Consider the following 20159-nt stretch of genomic DNA (forward strand, 5'->3'; position numbering starts at 1 on the left):
ACACACACAAACACATACACACACGCATACATACAGACACCTACACATACACAAACACATACACACAACTACCCACACATTCATGCCTGCACACAGACACAAACACATATGCCTAAACACACATACACATACCCCTCCCCCACGCACACAAACACTCATACACACAACTACCAACACTCATGCTTGCACACAGACACAAACACACATTCCTACACACATACCCCCCCACACACACGCCTACATACACACACTCGTGATTGCGAAAAACATAATTTGAATTCCAGATGACAAAATTCAAATTAATTTAATTATTATTATTATTATTTTTTTTGCGTATTCTATCAATTTCAGTGACAAAAAATACTACTTTTGACTGAAGGAAACAACCCCATTGTGTACAAAATACAAGTCCGAATGAAACTTTCACCCAAACTTGTTTATTCATAAAAGTCCAGGAACTATCCGGAACATTTTATGATTATCTTTTAACAGATTCGAAATGAGTCAGGGGTAAAAATGAATTGTTTTCCCTTATCAGAGCAGATAAGGCATTAAAAAGCATACCCCTAAACAAAGCTCATTCCTTTTTTGATCATACTTGACGTGTTTATGCAAACCTTCTAAACACTTTGGCAATTGGAATTAAATTAGTAACAATGAAAGCATATGTTTTATGTATTTTAGGTAAGTGAATTTCATTATTATTATTATTATTATTTTTGTGAAAATACGATTTTAGACAGCAATTTTGAAACTTAAACTGTATATAAATATTGAATATTGATTTCTTTCTGTAATCTGTACCATTAATTTCTGTGCACTTTTGTCTGTGTTGTGTGTGTCACAGACAAAACCCTATATAGCCAACCCTATCCCCTCTGGACTGGCAATGTACTGTTGGTATCGTTGGATACAGGACATCCAGGAAGAACAATAAACAACATTTCACTGGCTACTCTACAAAGAATATTTTACAAACAATAATACAAATAAGAATTATAAAATCTTTAGTGCCAATCGCTTAAAGTTTTAGGCTTGTTTATATATTTTTTTTAGTATGGAGCATTTTTGTGAAAAAAATAAGGTGAAGTTTCGTGATGTTAACGTCTTACTATTTCTGAAATACATTCACATTAAAAAAAAAATGAAATAAAAATTTTTGAAAAAAAAAATTAATTTGAATTTTGACATCTTGAATTCAAATTATGTTTTTCGCAATCACGAGTGTGTATATGTATGCAAGCATGTGTGTTTGTATCTAGGCATGAGTGTACGGGTAGTTGTGTGTATGTGTGTTTGTGTGTGTGGGGGGGGGTATTCGTGGGTGTGTGCATGTGTCTGTATGCATGTGTGTGTATGTGTAGGTGTATGTATATATGCGTGTGTGTGTATGTGTTTGTGTAGGTGTATGTATGTATATATATGTGAGTGTGTAGGTGTGTGTATGTATACGTGTGTGTGTAGGATATGGACGCAACCTCGAGACGGCTTTCGCTATAGGAGCAGCATCCTGAGGAGCCGGTCGACGGTGATGCTGCAGAGGGTGCTGGCGGGAAAATAAAATTATAGGAACGCCAAAAACAGTCAAGTGAAAGCAATAAGCAATCGTGATTGCTCAAAAAAAAAAAAAAAAAAAAAAAAAAAACGGAACCGACACTTTACAAAATTGTTCTAAAAAGTAAAAAACAATTTTATTCTTTAAACACCATCGAGAATACTCTTGAACATAATTTTTGAAGTTGATGCAAAAACGATAGATTAAAAACATTCACAGTCATAACTCAACTACAACTATAAATTTAAGCAGCCTCAGTTTTTTCACTACCACACACATTATGCGTTGATAACAGCATGTTTGAGTAACGATATAAATGTTTCGTTCTAAACTTTGAATGATTTTCTGAAAAAAATCTGAACGAAGCGTGGTTACACTGGATTTTATTTTTTGTTTTTGCGCCACCTTTAAAAATTATGTTTAAGAGTATTATCGATGGTGTTTGAAGAATAAAATTATAGAGCAATTTTGTGAAGTCGGTTCTATTTTTTTTCCAAAAAACTTTTATTTAGACCTATTATGAACAATCTCAGAAGCGAACAAAACCTCATAAAAGTTAGGTAAATGTAAAGAAGATATTAATGCTAAATTATAGGCACACTTAATTTCATTTGTAATCTTCAGTAAGATCGTAACTTCAATATATACATAATCCGGGAAGGTTTATGACTGAAGATTTGTGATGCGACTTATATGCAACATACGGTGCTTCAAGAATTAGTATTTTTTAAATTTATCTTTATTTCATTTTAGGTATTTATTTATTTATATAAATTTTTAGTATTATTTTTTTTCAACCTGAACTTTTTTCCGGACATGGGGCTCATAGAAGTGAAGCCAATGCTTGGATTTTACATCGAAAAGTAAATGATTGTACATCAAAAAGTACAATCGAAAACAAACTGTGGAAAAAAGAAAAACCAGTTTTTATGATAATTTTTTAAATATTTTAGAGCGGAGTACCTCCCTGAGAGGGTCCCTCCTTGCTACAAATGCTCATCTTTTTAAAATTTTCTTTTCTCTAGTCCCCCAGAGGAATGTTAACGATTAATATAATGCTCCTTCCCACTCCAAATAAAAATTTTGCCATAGAAAAAATTTGAAGGGGGAGGAGGTTTATCACCAGAACTCTAAAACGGGGTGGGTAATAGGGGGAAAAGTGGTTATATTTGCAATTTTTGGACCCCCTGCGACTAAATCTGCGGGGCCTCTTCCTAGAGGCCAGCAGCGTTGATAAGTTTTAGTGCTGTTTTTTTTCTTTTTTTTTCAGTTTCTTGGGTCATCGGGTCCCTTAAGGCCGTGCCCCCCCCCCCCCCTGCACTGCGGATACTGCGGGTACGCAGATTCGGGCCAGCACATTTGGATTCTGGGGGTTATTTAAAAAAACGACATTTTATGCAATATTTCACAGAAATGACTGATACAATCAATATTGATAGTGTTGTTAAAGAATTTCCGTTGATAAAAAGTAGAAAATTAAAATTTTAGGTTAAAAAGAAAAAATCTTTTCAAGAATAAAAGAAAATGTATCGATCAGGTAATTTATAATCATATTTTTTTCTTATTCTTCTTTTCAATAAAAGGTTTAAGGAATACTATACCAGTATACACAGATGTTTTTATCTAGTTAAAATATATTCTCTCATAATGCAATAATTTTTGAAAAATATTTATTAGAATTTTTCGATCAACGGTATTTCCTGTTGAAGTAAGATTATATTAAAATGTAAAACATGTTTCAGATAATAAAATCTTGTTTTCGTTTTGTAAAACATTAATCATGTCGTTTTTCTTGTTGTGTATGTGTGTGTGGTGGTGGGGGGGGCATATAGCAGGACAATGTAAGAGGGACGGCAAATTTGGTGCCTGCCCCGGGCGGCAGAAACATACGCTACGCCGCTGTGCACAAATCAGCTTGTTTCTGTTAATACTCAACTGTGCCAACACACACTGCAGGTTAGCTACCCCCGCTTTAGTTTATGCTTGGGAAAGGTAGAAGCATTAACTACTTAACAGTTTCATTTTTCCGTATTGTAACCCCCCCCCCAATTAAAAAAAAAACAATCGCCCATATGAATTTCAATTAACAGTCTTGATCGAGGCGAAAATAAACCATTTTTACTTAAAGTGGGCTTCTTTATGGAGAAGGATCTGAACTGGAAAGAGCAATTTACAGAAGGTAAAGGTTGGAGGGGAAGCGGGCATTTTGTATGTACAGTAGACCCTAGTAGACCCTCGTTAAGGGGGGGGGGGTTACGGACCACGGAAGTGCCGCGTAAACCAAAACTACGTAAATGGAGACCTAATATTAGTGTTAAAATAGGGATTAGGTTTCGTAGATTTAAAAAAAAAATCATTTAGAGATGACTAATTGTACATACAGGGTGTCTCAAAAGGTCGTTTACAAACTTAACATGCTGGTCTGTCATATCATGATGAACAAGATTGACATAGGAACATGTGTTCGCAAACGCAATGCTGGCGCACTCCATGCACACAAAGTCAGACACTAACGGATGCACAACATGTCACATATCTATTATACAAAGACGGTTTTATACAACATTTTAGTCTTTTAGGAAAGCTTAAAGCAGTTGCTAAAATTTGAGTCCTGCCAGCTCTCATAATCACGTTGCAACGACAACGCAGCGATCAGAGAAATCTTGTCAGAATGGATCGTTATTACGACGGTCGGTACTTCGTTCGTTGCGACGGTGTCTGACAGTTAAAGGCAGCAAATTTCAACAACAGCTATAAGCCTTCCTTGAAAACTAAAATGTTGTGTAAAATCGTCTTTGTGTAATAAATATGCGACATGTTCTGCATCCGTTAGTGCCTGACTTGGTGTGCGTAGTGCGCCAGCATTGGGCTTGTGAACGTATGTTACTATGTAAATCTTGTTCATCATGATATGGCAGACCAGCATGTTAAGTTTGTAAACGACCTTTTGGGACACCCTGTATAATAAGTTTAATGTGTACTTATATCGATTTCTATGCACAACATGCATAATGAAAACATAAATTAATTTCGTATCCTGTTTATATAAAGAAGCTGGTCTTTTGGCAGTCATTAAGATTTTTTCTCTGTACTTCTTTGCAGAGCATTAACGCATCCGTGATCACTTGCGTCATTTCCATGACAGAATCTTCCTTCACTAACAAATCAGAAAGATCATTTCTACTGTCTAGGAATGGCTCAAATTTTTCAATGTGAACGTTTTTGATTCTGTGTCATCGATGTCGGTATCCTCGTTGGTTTTTTTTTTTATCCTTTGTCACTTTTAAAAACTCTTTTTCCAGTGATCTCTGAAGTGTGAGTTTAATAATTTTCATCCATTGTAGTCGTCTTTTCGACGTGTACAAAACGACTTTCGACTGTTCTGAGGGGACATTTCGACGAGTTAGGGAAGGTTTTTAGATCAGTTATAGACGAGTGTTTGGACCAGATTCGACGACTTTTCGACGTCTATTCCACCAGTTTGTGTTGTGTGAGATAATCTTAATTAGTTTTGAAGGGGGAAGATTTTATCTGTTTGCACTACCGCATCTGCGTAAAACCGAAACTCATTCGCGTAAAATAAAAGTGTCAAATCTTAAACCGCGCATAATCGAAACCGCGTAAAATAAACCCGCGTAAAACGAGGGTCTACTGTATTTATGTATAGCAATAATTCGTTTTTTTTTTTTTTTTTAAATCCGACTGTCTAATTTTTATCTGCTTTCTCAAAACATTTAATTCTTTTCTCATTTTTTAAAAAAAGTTTCAGCATTGCAATTTCCTTGGTTAAACTTTTGGGTGGGAAAATACTTGCTCCAACTCAACTCTTTGACAATTTCTCCAAAAAGTGGTGTAAACATTGTCAAGGTCACAGCTGAACTTATCAGCGCCATACTATATTCTTCCTTACATTAACTTATGTACTAAAATTTAGTACATTGAAATTTTAGAGATCAACCGAATTTTAGAGCTTGTTGCATTTTTCTTTACATTTATTTACGTATTTATTCATTTTTTTCATGATTCGTAAATGATATTAAGTCAAGACAAATTAATATATTTACTTAATATTTCCATTTTATTTTCTTTAGCAGTTTCATGCTTCTTAGTAGAGAGCAAGGCAACGGGCATCCAGTTTCTTAGCAAATTTGATGACGAAAATGTGGAGTTGGAAATCGCACCTATAAACGCAGGTATTTTTTAAAAATATATATATTTAATACTAGCTGTACCCGACGCGCGTTGCTACGCCAACAAAAAAATACATCATTATACTGATTTTCATGACAATCGATTGAACGGGGCAGAAGTTGCTACTCTGCAGTGCCACCTCTAAGATCATTTCTATCGTCTAGGAATGGTTCAAATTTTTCAATGTGAACGTTTTTGTTTGGTATCGTTTTTGAAGCCACTCGAACCACCTGGTGGCGAGTGGCTTCAATGAGCATATTATGCACCTTCTCCGTGGAAAAATACGTATATATATATAGCAATTTTCATAATAATCCAGGTATCAAGTGAAGCCGTGACTATACTCAAATTTTGTACTCACGCAGTTTGCAAGATCAATCCATCGCTAAAAATATCAAATAGAAGAAGTTTTAAATCCCCCCGTTGCATGAAAAGCCATAAAATAATAAAGAAAGAATTTATTTGTTCAAACTCAAGAAAAATGGCAACAGCTAACTTCTTATCAATGAGATTAATTTCTGCAGCCGATCATTTCATTCGTATTTATCCAATGGATTGTGACTTAAATTGGAATAAAAAAAGAACTATGGATCGGATTTTTTTCGAACCGGTCTATAAACATTCCCAGTACCAAAAATAACAAACGGTGGAAGTTTCAGCCAAATCTGCCGGGTAGTTTTTGAGTTCATGGATGACATACAGACAAACATTCATTTTTATATATATGGATACTGCAGTCCTCGGCTGGAATTGACTGAGCTAGGGGTGTATTTCATGTACAGAGATGGCTTTCTTTTGAAAATGAAGTATATGTGCTTTTTCTGTTGTTTCAGATGCAGATGAGTTCATTGCAGTGCGTGGTGACCGGGACAATTTCAAATGTCCTAACGAATACGGAGCTTTTCCGGATCCTAAAGACTGCTCCAGTTATTACGTTTGCAAAAACGGGAGGAGTAGTCATAAGAAGTGTCAACGGAACATGCTGTTCGACGTGCATAGGAGGACGTGCCTGCCAAGGTGGTTGGCAGTCTGCGGGGACGGAAAAGGTAGGATTAGATTGATACTGTCTTAGAACGAACTGATGTGTGCATCACATGACTTCCTTTTGCTCCAATTTAATGTCATTTCCCCATTACTGGCAATTTTAATGTTTCAATAGTTTACAATCTAAATATCACCAACAGTGGCCAAATTGAAACCGGATTTTAAAAAAATAGTAAAAATTAAATTAAAAAAAAACGAAAAAAAAAAAACACAATTTGAATTTTGACATTTGGAATTCAAATTATGTTTTTCGCAATCACGAGTGTGTGTATGTAGGCGTGTGTGTTTGTGTGTGGGGGTATGTGTGTTTGAGTATAGGGGATATGTGTATGTGTAGGCATGTGTGTTTGCGTGTAGGGGGTATGTGTATGTGTGTGTAGGCATGTGTGTTTGTGTGTAGGGGGTATGTGTAAGTGTGGGTAGTTGTGTGTATGAATGTGTGGGGGGGGGGGGTAAATGCGTGTGTAGGCATATGTGTTTGTGTCTGTGTGCAGGCATGAATGTGTGGGTAGTTGTGTGTATGTGTATGTGTCTGCATGTATGCGTGTGTGTATGTGTTTGTGTGTGCAAGTGTATGTGCGTGTGTGTGTGTGTAGTTGTGTATGTATGCGCGTGAGTGTAGGACATGGATGCAACCTGGAGACGGCTTTCGCTATAGGAGCAGCATCGTGAGGAGCCGGAAGGTGCAAGTGGGGAAAATAAAATGATTGGACGCCAAAAACTGTTAAGTGAGAACAATAAGCAATCGTGATTGCTCAAAAATCGCCAAACTTTTGGCAACAAAGATCCCTTTAGAAACACCCGAATGCAACCAAAAGGGGAAATGCACAACTAGACCCTACCAGGAGTCTACGTACCAAATTTCAACTTTCTAGGACTACCGTTCTTGAGTTATACGACATACATGCGCACATACAGACGGCACGAGAAAACTCATTGTAATTAACTCGGGAATCGTCAAAATGAATATTTCGGGTGTTTATACGTTCTTAGGCACTTATCCACGTGTCGTCGAGTCGAAAAAAAAAACTCAACATTCATTCGGGGGTGAGTAAAATGCAAATTAAGGTAGAGTTTTGAGTGAAAATTTTTTCGAATATAATACTTCCTTTTTTGTAAAAGGAAGTAAAAATATTGGAGCATTTGTATGTAGAATAGCATGGCTCTAATAGCAAGACGCTTGTCCTTGATGGATTTTATTTCTTTATGGGGAGAAAGAGGAAGAATTCTTACTGTTGTAGCGATAACAGACAACGGACTATATTTGACACTTTTTACTTCCTTTTACAAAAAAGGAAGTATTGCATTCGCGAAAAATTTTTCATTCAAAAATCGGCCTTAATTTCCATTTCGCTCACCCCCGAATGAATGTTGAGTTTTTTTTTTCAACCCGACCACACGTGGATAAGTGCCTAAGAACGTATACACACGCGAAATATCCATTTTGACGATTCCCGAGTTGATTACAACGAGTTTCCTCGTGACGTCTGTATGTGCGTACTTAAGTATGTATGTCGCATAACTCAAGAACGGTATGTCCTAGAAAGTTGAAACTTAGTACGTAGACTCCTAGTGGGGTCTAGTTGGGCACCTTCCCTTTTGGTTGCATTCGGGCGCTTTTAAAAGGGTCTTTTGCCCCTTTTTGGGGGAAATTATTGTTAATTTCGAAGTAAACTCAAGTGGTGTAATAATTTGGCGGATACTTGGCGATATATCGCCAAGTTTTGACGCTGACTTGGCGACAAATTTGACACTTTTTTAAATTTTATTATTTTTTTAAAATCCAGTTTCAATTTGGCCACTGTTGGTGATATTTAGAGAGCAAACTATTGAGACATTAAAAATGCCAATAATGGAGAAATGACATTAAATTGGAGTAAAAGGAAATCATGTGATGCACACATCAGCTCGTTTTCTTATGAGTTCCATATAGTTTTTTTTTTCTGTTTTACACATGTATACCTTAATCTTTGTTACTCACCATTAATTAATGTTTGAATTTTTGATGATTTTTAATCTTTTGTTCACAGAAAGTCACAGCACAAGAAATCCCCGTTCGACAACTAGATTTGGAAGTACTCCTCGTGATAACGGTATGACAACCATAGTAATAGTATATCTTCTAGTTAATATTTTTTATCTCTACTGGTAGTGCTCTAAACGTGATGAAATTTGAAATAATAGTAAGAAATACAGCAATAATAATAACAAACAACTTTATACGAAGGCAAATCAAAAAGTCTTTGCGCGTAGTTTGTATTCGCCAAAAATAGGTACATGCAGGTATTTACTAATATACGTAGTGTAAGGCCCCTATAGTGGAGGAGCCGACGCATCCGCCATTTTGGAGCAAACTTGATCCAGTGCTTCGTAGCGATAGCATTGCTGCTGATGTTTACATTTCTTTAGCATGTGTTTTATTGAGTCAAATAGGTGGTTGTTCGGCTGTTAATTGCGTAAACAGCTCCAAAAAAGGATTTCAGCTCTTCAGATTTCCAGCAGATGCAGAAAGAAAAAAGAAATGGATAATTAATATCTCGCAAGGTGACTGGCTGCCTGGAAACGACGCCAAATGTTTCCAAAATTTCGCCAATGTTCACATCCGCTCTCCGACTCTCTGGCTTCCTGTTTGGCGAATAATTGCCAATAAAGTAGCTTTCCCTGTTGTACGCTTGCTCCAAAATGGCGGATGCGTCGGCCTCTCCTGTTATAGGGGTTCTAACGTAGTGTACTACGTCCCTTTCATTTCTTCTCCACATAGTCACGACACCGGTTCAGACATTTGTCTCATCGTAGCATTAAATAGGGAAGTTTTCGATTTTCCAATTTTATTTTTATATGGTAGAATGACATGCACATGAACATCATCGGGGAAAAAAAATTTTGTGATACGATAAGTAGTTTTTTTTTTAAATAATTTTTTTAAGTTCAAGAGAATGTGACGTCAAATGGCTCGGGAAGTGACGTCATCCGCTCTTCCCCCACGCTCAGCGGACAAGGAGAAGCCGACGAAAGTACAGTTGGCTTCGTTTAAGACGCACTCGAAATCGTGTTTCTGGAATATTAAATCTCTAATCCTCTCGGAAATATTCGAACACCATCATTGATGTTACTTGAGGAAGATTATTAGACTGTGATTTAACGAATACGGCTTCCATAGTGTGTTGAAAAGGATTATTAAATTTCTAAAATATAAAAAATATCGGCACGCTCAAAATGTCCGTAGCGACAACAGGGGATCTTCCGCGGAAGGCTGCCCCCTAGAGCCCTGTGACGTAAGCTCGTGACATCTCAGAAGAGCGCACTTTTGCGCGTGGGTTTTTTAAAAAAATCATTAAAAATCAATCATGGTGTTTTAAAATTCGGCGATGGTGAAGTTTTGAGTTTTAGGGGTCAATTAAGAATATCCAATAGTCAAACTAGGAATATTTCCTATTCCTATTCAGAGTCACAACTGACTACAACTGTATTTATGTCGAGGACTGCATACTAAGTGCCTTGCCTCCATTATTTTATATACCGATAGATGGCAGCACCATCACCGGATCGAACAGTTAATGAGAATTTAGAACTAGTCCAGGAGCTAATAGCTACCTAGTACTAGCACCCCCAGAGGTATCGTTTCACTTGGAGGACATTGAGACCACGAGCATATTTAACGTAGCCCAGTCCCCTTTAATGACGACGGTGGGTCTTCGACCATCGAGGTTCGAACCCAGGACCCTCCGGCCCGAATCCGACACTCTACCGATCGGGCTACCACGGCTCCACTAGGAATATTTAATGGGTTGCAACTTCCCTATTAGAGATCCCTTTGTGGTAAATTCTTCCGGATGCCTGTGGAATCATCGTCGGACCGCGTTCTTGGCTTCTTCGTCACATGTGAATCTCTGTCCAACCAGAGGGGCCGTGGTAGCCCTATCGGTAGCGTGTCGGATTCGGGGCCGCAGGGTCCTGGGTTCGAACCTCGATGGTCGAAGACCCACCGTCGTCATTAAAGGGGACTGGGCGACGTTAAATATGCTCGTGGTTTCAATGTCCTCCAAGTGAAACGATACCTCTGGGGGTGCTAGGGTAGGTAGCTATTAGCTCTTGGACTAGTTCTAAATTCTCATTAACTGTTCGATCCGGTGATGGTGCTGCCATCTATCGGTATATAAAATAATGGAGGCAAGGCACTTAGTATGCAGTCCTCGACATAAATACAGTTGTAGTCAGTTGTGACTCTGAATAGGAATAGGTCCAGCCAGAAACTTTTGCAGTGGAGTGAAAACGTGAAAATCACCAGAGCAAGGTCTGTAGATGCATTTCTCTGTGAATTGCTATGGGCTTTTGTCCATTGCTGCATACAAAACGAACAACACTTCGCTGCTCATAAGCTGTGGACGTCTGAAGACGGACCGTCATCTTAAATGACTGATAGCAGCTCCGCTCTTCCGAGCAAAAAGCAGATACGGTTCAAGGAACTGTCACTGTTGGGAATGTATATGTTTACTTTGTATTCACAGCTGTATTTTGGCTAAAAAAAGGCGCAAAGACTTTTTGATTTGCCCTCGTAGAACTGTGTTAAATACTATTGAAATATTTACCTTTGTAAGAAAAACAACCTTTAAAATAATGTCAAAAATGCAGATGCTGCAATAAAATTGCAGACACACGTTTCAGGGTTATAAGTAACCCTTTCTTCAAAATTAGTTGAAGGACGGAAAGACATCCGATGAAAGCTTTTTTTTCCCCAGGATCATTATTTCATTCATAAACTCATTTCTTTACAGTAAAATAAAGGGGTTTCATTAAACCTCGAAACACGTGTCGGCAATTTTATCCCTACTTGTGGATTTTAAACGTTATCTTAATGTTTGTAATCGCTACACTGTTTCCCCAAAAGCTATCCATAATACAGTTCAGTCCCGAAAACTTGGCCTAATGTGAACCGAAAACTGGCCATTTTTGTGAAAATACAGCAAAACCTGTGTATACCGATACTGTCTATAACGATAACATGTCTATAACATTTTTTTTTTTTTGCCCCAGCAAAATGTCAGCATGAATGATCAAACTGCCTATAACGATAACCTGTCTATTACGATATTTTTTTTAAGTCCCAACAGTATCGTTGTTGACAGGTTTTACTGTACTGGGTTATCGGAAGTGCGAAGTAAATGGTTTTTCGTTCTGCCAGGGGGTGGCCGAGTTTTCTGGATTCAACCAAGCTATCGCGTGCCGAGTTTTCAGGACTCTATTGTATTAAGGATACAACCGAATTATTGTGTTCTGTATCTAATTTTACTTCACAGATGGAGACTTTAAATGCAACAGCTTGTATGGATCGTACCCACATCCCACAAAATGCGAAAAGTACTACACTTGTGTCATCTATATGGCAACTCTGCAGACTTGCCCGAAAAATCAGTTGTTTGATGTAGCGAAAAAGAAATGCATGAGCGAAGATAAAGTGAATTGCGGAAACAGAGAAAGACCCTTTGGTAAGTACTGCTTTCTGGTGTCAAGCCAGCGTAGAAGTTCTGAACTTTACAGGAGAGTTAAAATTAACAACGTTGATGGAACAAAGTGTCACGAAATGTAAAACAGTGTGATTCTTAACCTGGGGGAGGGGACTTCTCCCTCAGGGGTGGATACAGCTTCTGGTTTTGGAGGGGGTCGTTATTGGAAAGGGAGGGGTCAATTTTGCACTCTCTGCTTTGGGGTATGATGCGATTTTTTTTTTAAATATAGGAAACCAAAATACAACTTTAGGCAATATTCGGTCCCTTTGGGGGGAAGGGTCATGACCCCCTCCCCTCTGGACTTCCACCTTGCTTTCCGAGGGGGGGGGGGGTAGAAGGATTTCAAAGCCTACTTACCAATCTTCGAAGAAAAAAAACAGGAGATTCCATTAGAAGTATATAGGTGATTCACCAGCGACATATCTTCACAACAGAATTATTAAATTATGCTTTTAAATAACACAAATACTAAATTTAAAGTGAAATTGGGGATTTTTCGCTGATAAGCTAATTGGTAGCAGCAAGAAAAACATACTGCAAATGAAAAAATAAATAGTAAGGAGTGAATTTGCTTTACGTTTTGTACATTCCTCAGTCTCCACCAAAAAAGTAGCTACAAAAATTTAATTACTACGATTCGAAAAAAAAAAATCAATACGTAATGAATATAAAATGAGTAGGTAAAGGGTAGCACATGTTAAAATAACTTCAAACTTTCAAAATAATTAAAGTATTTTCAAGATGCAAAAAGATTGAAATCTGCTGCAATTTTTGGCAAACCACGTGTTTTGTTGAACATGCAATGTGGAAAGCTTCCAAAAAATTAGTTTTTACTAAATGAGGTATTAACTGGAAAAATTCTTGCTCCCTGACATTGGTCAACTAGAAAAGGGCGCCATTTATTGAGAAGAAAGTGAAACTTTTTGATGATTGACTGAAAAAACTGCAAAAACGGGAGAAAATAGTAACAAACGGGAAATCGGGAGATGGAAGCAAAAAACGGGAGTCTCCCGTTAAAAACAGTAGAATTGGCAAAGTATGTCAAAGGAATCGTGAATGAATAGAAAAAAATCATGAAAAGCAGTAAAACAAAATGTAATTTACTTAATTTTATGGTCACACATAAACATTTTCGACGTTACTGCGTCTCTTTCTTTCCTTTTTTTTTTTTTTTTTTTGAGGTTTTTGTGAAGTTTTCATCCTTATATCTGTATGAATTTCGATTTCCAGCATTAGCATACGTAACTTCAAAATATTGAGCAAGGCTGAACAGTCAAAGTGGCCTGAGTTGCGCTTAGTTACAATCATTACCTAACATTCGAAAACTTGGCAAGGATAAAGTAACAGCCCTCCCATCAATGTTATGCAGTGACTGGTATTTAATGCCCATCTAAATACTTCAATTTAATTCGTATTTAGTTCTTTGATTTTGCGTGTTCTAACTTATAACATGTTCGAAATAAAGTGCAGCAGAGCATTAATATTAAATATTGTTAACTAAGTACGAAGTTATGTGTATTTTTTCACTAACCAGCTTAAAATTCCGATTGCATATCTCTTTATTAAGACGAGGGGGCCCTTACACCAGTGTTTGAAGGCGGTCGTAGTGCCTGAAAGTAAAGAACCTCTGTTATTTAGTAAGGTGTCCGCTTTAACTTTGGTTTGAGGTCTGAGGAGAAATACTGCAGTTAACTAAACCAAACATTTTCCACGCACAAATCTTGGTTTTATCATTATTTATCACGTTTTGTTCTTTACTACACAATTATCCTTTCTATGTAACTCAGATGTGCTTCAACCCTGAAATATATGCATGTCGCTCCCTGCAATATTTTGCTTGTTGACCTTTTTTACTTTGATCACTCTTTCATTATTTATATATATCTTCTTTACTAATAATAAAGCTGAAAGTCTCTCTGTCCGGAGGATGTCTGTGACGCGCATAGCGCCTAGACCGTTCGGCCGATTTTCATGAAATTTGGCACAAAGTAAGTTTGTAGCATGGGGGTGTGCACCTCGAAGCGATTTTTCGAAAATTCGATGTGGTTCTTTTTCTATTCCAATTTTAAGCCCATTTTTCACAGAAATTTAATAAAATGGGAAATAATTTGTTCTAAAATTTTCTTTCTTTATCTTTCTTTTCTTTACCTTTCTTCTTTTCTTTTCTTTTTAAATAACAAACCTGAAAGTCTCTCTGTATGGTTGTTTGGATCTCTGTGACGCGCATAGCGCCTAGACCGTTCCGCCAATTTTCATGAAATTTGGCACAGGGTTAGTTTGTAGCATGGGGGTGCGCACCTCGAAGCGATTTTTCGAAAATTCGATGTGGTTCTTTTTCTATTTCAATTTTAAGAACAAAAATATCATAAGATGGAAGAGTAAATTACGAAATTATAATAACGTGGAACCGTAACATGGGCACAAGCCAATTGGCGAGAAAATTCACCATATATTTGTAAATACAGGCGAACCAAAAGACCTTTTAATTTTTCTATTACGGGCGAAGCCGTGCGGGTACCACTAGTTAATAATAATACAGCTGAAAGTCTCTCTCAGGATCTCTGTGACGTGCATAGCGCCTAGACGCTTCGGCGGATTTTCATGAAATTTGGCACAGAATTAGTTCGTAGCATGGGGGTGTGCACCTCGAAGCGATTTTTTGAAAAATCGATTTTGTTCTTTTTCCATTCCAATTTTAAGGACATTTTCCCGAGCAAAATTATCATAAAATGGACGAGTAAATTACCAAGTTATCATAACGTGGAACTGTAACATGGGCAAGCAAATGAATATAGCAAGTTGGGAGAAATTCATTATCCATTATTTGTTAATATACAGGCGAACCAAATGACCCTTTCATTTTCTACTACGGGCAAAGCCGTGCGGGTACCACTAGTATATATATAAACCCTACTTTTGTAAAATTAAATTATTTAGTTCCCCTTGGCAAATAAAATTCAAACATTAAAAGCAAAAAAAAAAAAAAAAAAAAAACACGCGCGCGCGCACAGAAAAGGTTTTTAATCCCCCTAAGAATAATATTCTGAAACTTCTTAATGAACCAGATGGGCTTCCATCTTAATTGCTTATTAAAAAGTATAATGCACTCTTGTCAACACTCATTATATACATTAAAAAATATTTTACTACATGGTAGGTGATAATAAATAGTTATTAAATGCGCAATAATCTCTTTAATTGAATAAAGTTGTCCAAACTACTCACTGAAATTCGCTCACTCTGTTACTATACAAAGGCAACAAAATGGAAAAACTCTTTTCTTTGTGTTTACCCAATCTGTTTATTCTAATTTGGCGTAATATTTAGTTCGCTATTATCATATTTATCCTACAGGATTAAAAAACTGCAAACTAATTTCATTCTTAATTACTGAGTAATAAAATAAAAGCTTGATAAAAAAACAAAGAAATATTGCGGACGTTCAACTTGAAAAACAGCAATTTGCAGCCTTGAGAATGACCTTGTAAGATCATTGCATCGAGAAGCAATTGAAGCATATTTTATGGCTGATTCAATATGTTTATGACACAAATTGTTTTTTAAAAAAGTATCTAACCTTTACTGAATCTTGGCTTCACTGTATACTACGCTAATCAAAATAGCCGACAACGCTTACTGTAAATGTGGCTTTTTCACCAGGGTACTAGAACTACAGTGAAGCCTAAGTACGAAAAGCCCAGGCGCAAGTGTTTTGGACGGCTGTCGACTTAATTGTTCTCCAATTAATAAACTTTTAGAAACGAGAGCCCTATTTTATTGGGGGAAAATGTTTTGGGTTGTCATAAAAATTCCCCAGGAAAGCATTTGGAAACTGCGTTGGAAGGGGAGGATTGAACATCCTTGATTTGATGGGAATTCAAACATTCTAGACCAGTGTACCTCACCTTTTTTTTTCACCCTAAGGGCCACACCTCACACTAAGATGATTCTAACAGGTCAGAAAACATATAAAATTAAAATATAATTTAAATATTTTTAGATAACATGGGGAAAAATCAGAAAGGAAAGAAAATTACAAAGCAAAAATTGTAGCTATCATTGTTGTATATGGAACAGATCAACTTAGCTGGCACCAGGGTCGGATTTAGGGGAGGGCAGGCGGGGCTACTGTCCCGGGGCCTCAACAACAGAGGGGCCCCCGCAATAATATTTTTACAAAATATCCTAACTTTCACGGGTCGAAAATATCGGAAAAATAAATATATATCAAAATTAGTGATGTAAAATACCCAGGTATTTATTTTTAGGGGTAAATACCCAAAATGGGTATTTACCCAGGTATTTATTTCAAAAATTTATATTCAACTAAAATACTTTTCTGTATGTATTCCACTATGTATATATATAACCAACCATATACAAAACAATAAATTTTTGCCCAAAAGTTGTATTTTGATCACATTTCAAGAATCATTGTGTGAAACAACTTGGCAATCTTATATGATATTCACATTAAATGTGTTGGATATGCCTAAGCAATGTTGATAGCCAAATTTCAGATATAAAAAGCTTAACTGGTTATAAAAAAAGCAAACAAATTTTTAAAGTCCTAGTATTTTATAACCCAGTAATAAGTCAATGCATGACATCAAAATGTAACCAAATGTTGCTCAATTTATTATCACTATTTATTTACCTATATCTTTTGCAGAATGTTAATGTGAAAACTGTTTCTATATTTGCCACGTTATCACTTAAACAGCAATAAAATAAATAAATAACATCATAGTCTTAATAACTTCTCAGTTTGCTCTTCTAAACATCCCTCATGCTTCTTTTTTTTTCCATTTTGAATATGACTAACCTAGTTTGTGATTTTGAAATCCTGAAGTTCATCATTGAGTTGCTTATACTTCTTCAATTATGACATTGAAAAGAGATTCTTTGGTTCACAATATGTTTCTTTCATAATTTCATCAAGTCTTTCTATAAAAAATATTATAAACTGTGTAATACATATGTATGTATCAGTTTTACCAATTATTTCAATTTAGCTTTTTAAAAAAAAAATCCCATTCACTTGCATTTTTTTTGTAAAATACCCAGTTTTTGGGTATCTACCCTGGCCTTGGGTAAATACCCAAAAAATATTTACCTACCCGCTGGGTATTTACCCGATCCACATCACTAATCAAAATATTCGGATATATATCAAAGTATCGGATATTTTCGAAAATATGATCTTTTTGAACCCTGATTAGGGGCCTCCATTCCTTCATTGCCCTGGGGCCTCCACACTTCCAAATCCGGCCCTGGCTGGCACGTAGGTCTGGCACCACTGTTTAAGACTTGAGACTTCTTTCACCGAATGGTATTTGAAAATGAATTATCATTGCAAAAGGATAGGAAATACATCTTGCTACAAACTAATATGAACAAAAAGAAACCCGTTCCTTCACGAAACACATTTATAATTTCCATATTCTTTCCTTTTTCTCCTGTTTTTTCATTACGAAATTAACTTCTTTTCGTTCCATCTGGCTTGCATAATTCTCAAAAGCAGTTAATACACCTTTATACGTATTTTGTTGGACCTCATTAAGTTGAAATTGCATTGTACAATTCTACGGTTTCATTACCAACTTAGTTCTGCAATATGGCCACTTTAAACATCTTTACTTTTCCACTCAGCAGTCTCCAACCTGTAGGAATACTTCAATGTTCTGACGGAATTTAGGCCTTTTTTTAATGAAAACTTTTCACTCAAATTCGCTTTTTATCATTTTTATGAACAATTCCATTCACTCAATATACAAAAAAAAAAAAAAAAAAAAAAAAAAACTTTTCAAAACAGACAATTTCAAATATGACTGCGCAATGTTTTATTTTATTAAAACGATGTTTATGCATGTATTAGAACATGGAATTGAAAGAATAAATTTCAACTTCAAAATATGCACTAAACGGAATTTTGTTTAAAATATTTCAAAATTAAAGTTTTCATAAAGATAAAAAGAAATTTTACAAACTGCGCTTTTAAAAGCTTAATAGGCTTCAAAAATGAAAACATAGAATTCATAGCCGATGCATAAGTTAGAATTTTTCAAAATGTGAATATATCAAAAGAATAAAAATGTAAATAAACTAATTTTATAAGTTAAAAATTTTTAGAATTGCGTTTTAATAAGCTTAAGTGTTCAATATTATTAATTATTGACACGATCGTGTAAATTGTTGAAATTAAAACCTGCAGAGCAAAAGTTAAGGCTTCTTCTAAAACCCCTATTTTTTTTATAAATTTTTTTTAAGATTATGGAACAGTGAACAAAATTAACTGGTAGGAAAGAACTTAAAAGTTGAGTGGAATTGGAACAATATTTCAATTGTTAAATTAAAAGCACTTAAAACACATGAAAAGGTGAAAAACCCCATTTCTTTCTTTTCGTAGCTTTTATTGAAAAAAAGTGAAATTAACTGTTAGTTATCTATCTTCTTCTGTAGAATAGTTTTCCTGTTTGCATGACAGTAACACACACATGCAAATAAAGACAGACAGAACAGAAAAATATTGCCATTGGGTTGATTAAGTTTATGATTATACTTACATGACTTTCAAATGTTTCAGTTTCGAAAACAACTCGAATTATGCCCTCTACTACTCCAGAACAAGAAACTACATTTGAGGAGACAGAGTCGACCGAGCCTGACTTTGAAACGACAACAGAAATCGAAACGGAAGAACCGACAACGACAGAAATCGAAACAGAAGAGCCGACAACGACAGAAATCGAAAAAGAAGAGCCCACAACCACAGAACTTGAAACAGAAGAGCCCACAACGACAGAAATCGAAACTGAAGTGCCCACAACGACAGAAATCGAAACAGAAGAGCCGACAACGACAGAAATCGAAACGGAAGAACCCACAACAATAGAAACTACGACAACAAAACCAACAGGTCCACCAGAGACCGACTGCAACGAAGACGACGTAGACTGCATAGTCAGAGAGACTGGCGATCCAGACAACTGGTTCACGTGTCCAGAGGATATGGGAGCCTATGAGCATCCAAGCAGCAACAGGTTGTTCATTTTCTGCCTCAACTGGAAACCTTCAGTTAAGCGATGTGGTCAAGATCTTATATTCTCCACGAAACTTGCAACATGTGTTCAACCCGAGACCGATGATGACTCGGAGTGAAGAAAAGAAAAATCCATTAATTCTCAAAACCATTCAACTAAGTATGATCATTACCACAACATCATCTTGTTTATTGTACAGGGTACTTACTTCTTTCAAAAACAGATACTTAATACTTGTTTTGTAAATATAACTTTTGTCCTCAAGTAATTAAAATAAAATAAAATAAAGCTTTCTCTTTTTTTTTAGTAGGTAGAAATAGAGATGAATTAATTCAAACCAGCATCGAATCCAAGATTTCGTTTCGGGAGGGGCTGAGGAAACTGGAGAGGGTGGGGGGAATTTAGAATCCACTTAATTTGTTCAAATGTAATATACAGGTACAGGACAAACTAATAGGAATACCCAGTTAAATTGAGTCTTTCTTCGGCCGTCCAATAAACGACCGCCACGAGTGGCAAGAGTTTGCCACCTAGTGGCAATGGTGGTGAAGGTATCGATCAAGCATTTTGCAGTGTGAGGGTTGCATGGAAAAATTCTGTATTTAGCAAAGTATGATTATATCCCTATTAGCAAAATTTCTTGCATCAACTTTGACAGATCTTGATATTATATTGACAGCATCAATATTGACGTGTTTCATACTGCATAAAGATTAAAAAGCAATATTGCAATAACAACACGTATGCAACATTGCATTCATCTTAAAATACCAATATTGATATCACCTTATAATATCAGCATTACATACATGTTGATGC

General features: G+C 36.2%; 1 protein-coding gene and 1 long non-coding RNA gene across 2 annotated transcripts in view; both read left to right on the plus strand.

Moving 5' to 3' along the window:
• The window catches only part of LOC129220406 (uncharacterized), a 44148-nt gene extending 24525 nt beyond the window's left edge, over positions 1–19623 (plus strand). The window contains exons 7-11 of the mRNA XM_054854827.1: positions 5650–5748; positions 6580–6792; positions 8821–8883; positions 12088–12276; positions 18884–19623. Of these exons, the coding sequence (XP_054710802.1) occupies positions 5650–5748; positions 6580–6792; positions 8821–8883; positions 12088–12276; positions 18884–19458 (1139 nt within the window). The 3' untranslated portion in view covers positions 19459–19623. The remainder of the gene's footprint in view (positions 1–5649; positions 5749–6579; positions 6793–8820; positions 8884–12087; positions 12277–18883) is intronic.
• On the plus strand, positions 583–6599 carry LOC129234254 (uncharacterized). The gene is made up of 3 exons (XR_008581537.1): positions 583–684; positions 5647–5748; positions 6580–6599. It is a non-coding gene; the product is annotated as an uncharacterized LOC129234254 (long non-coding RNA).
• Positions 19624–20159: the final 536 nt, after the last annotated feature.

This window comes from Uloborus diversus, chromosome 1 (assembly GCF_026930045.1).
Source record: "Uloborus diversus isolate 005 chromosome 1, Udiv.v.3.1, whole genome shotgun sequence".
NCBI classification, from domain to species: domain Eukaryota; kingdom Metazoa; phylum Arthropoda; class Arachnida; order Araneae; family Uloboridae; genus Uloborus; species Uloborus diversus.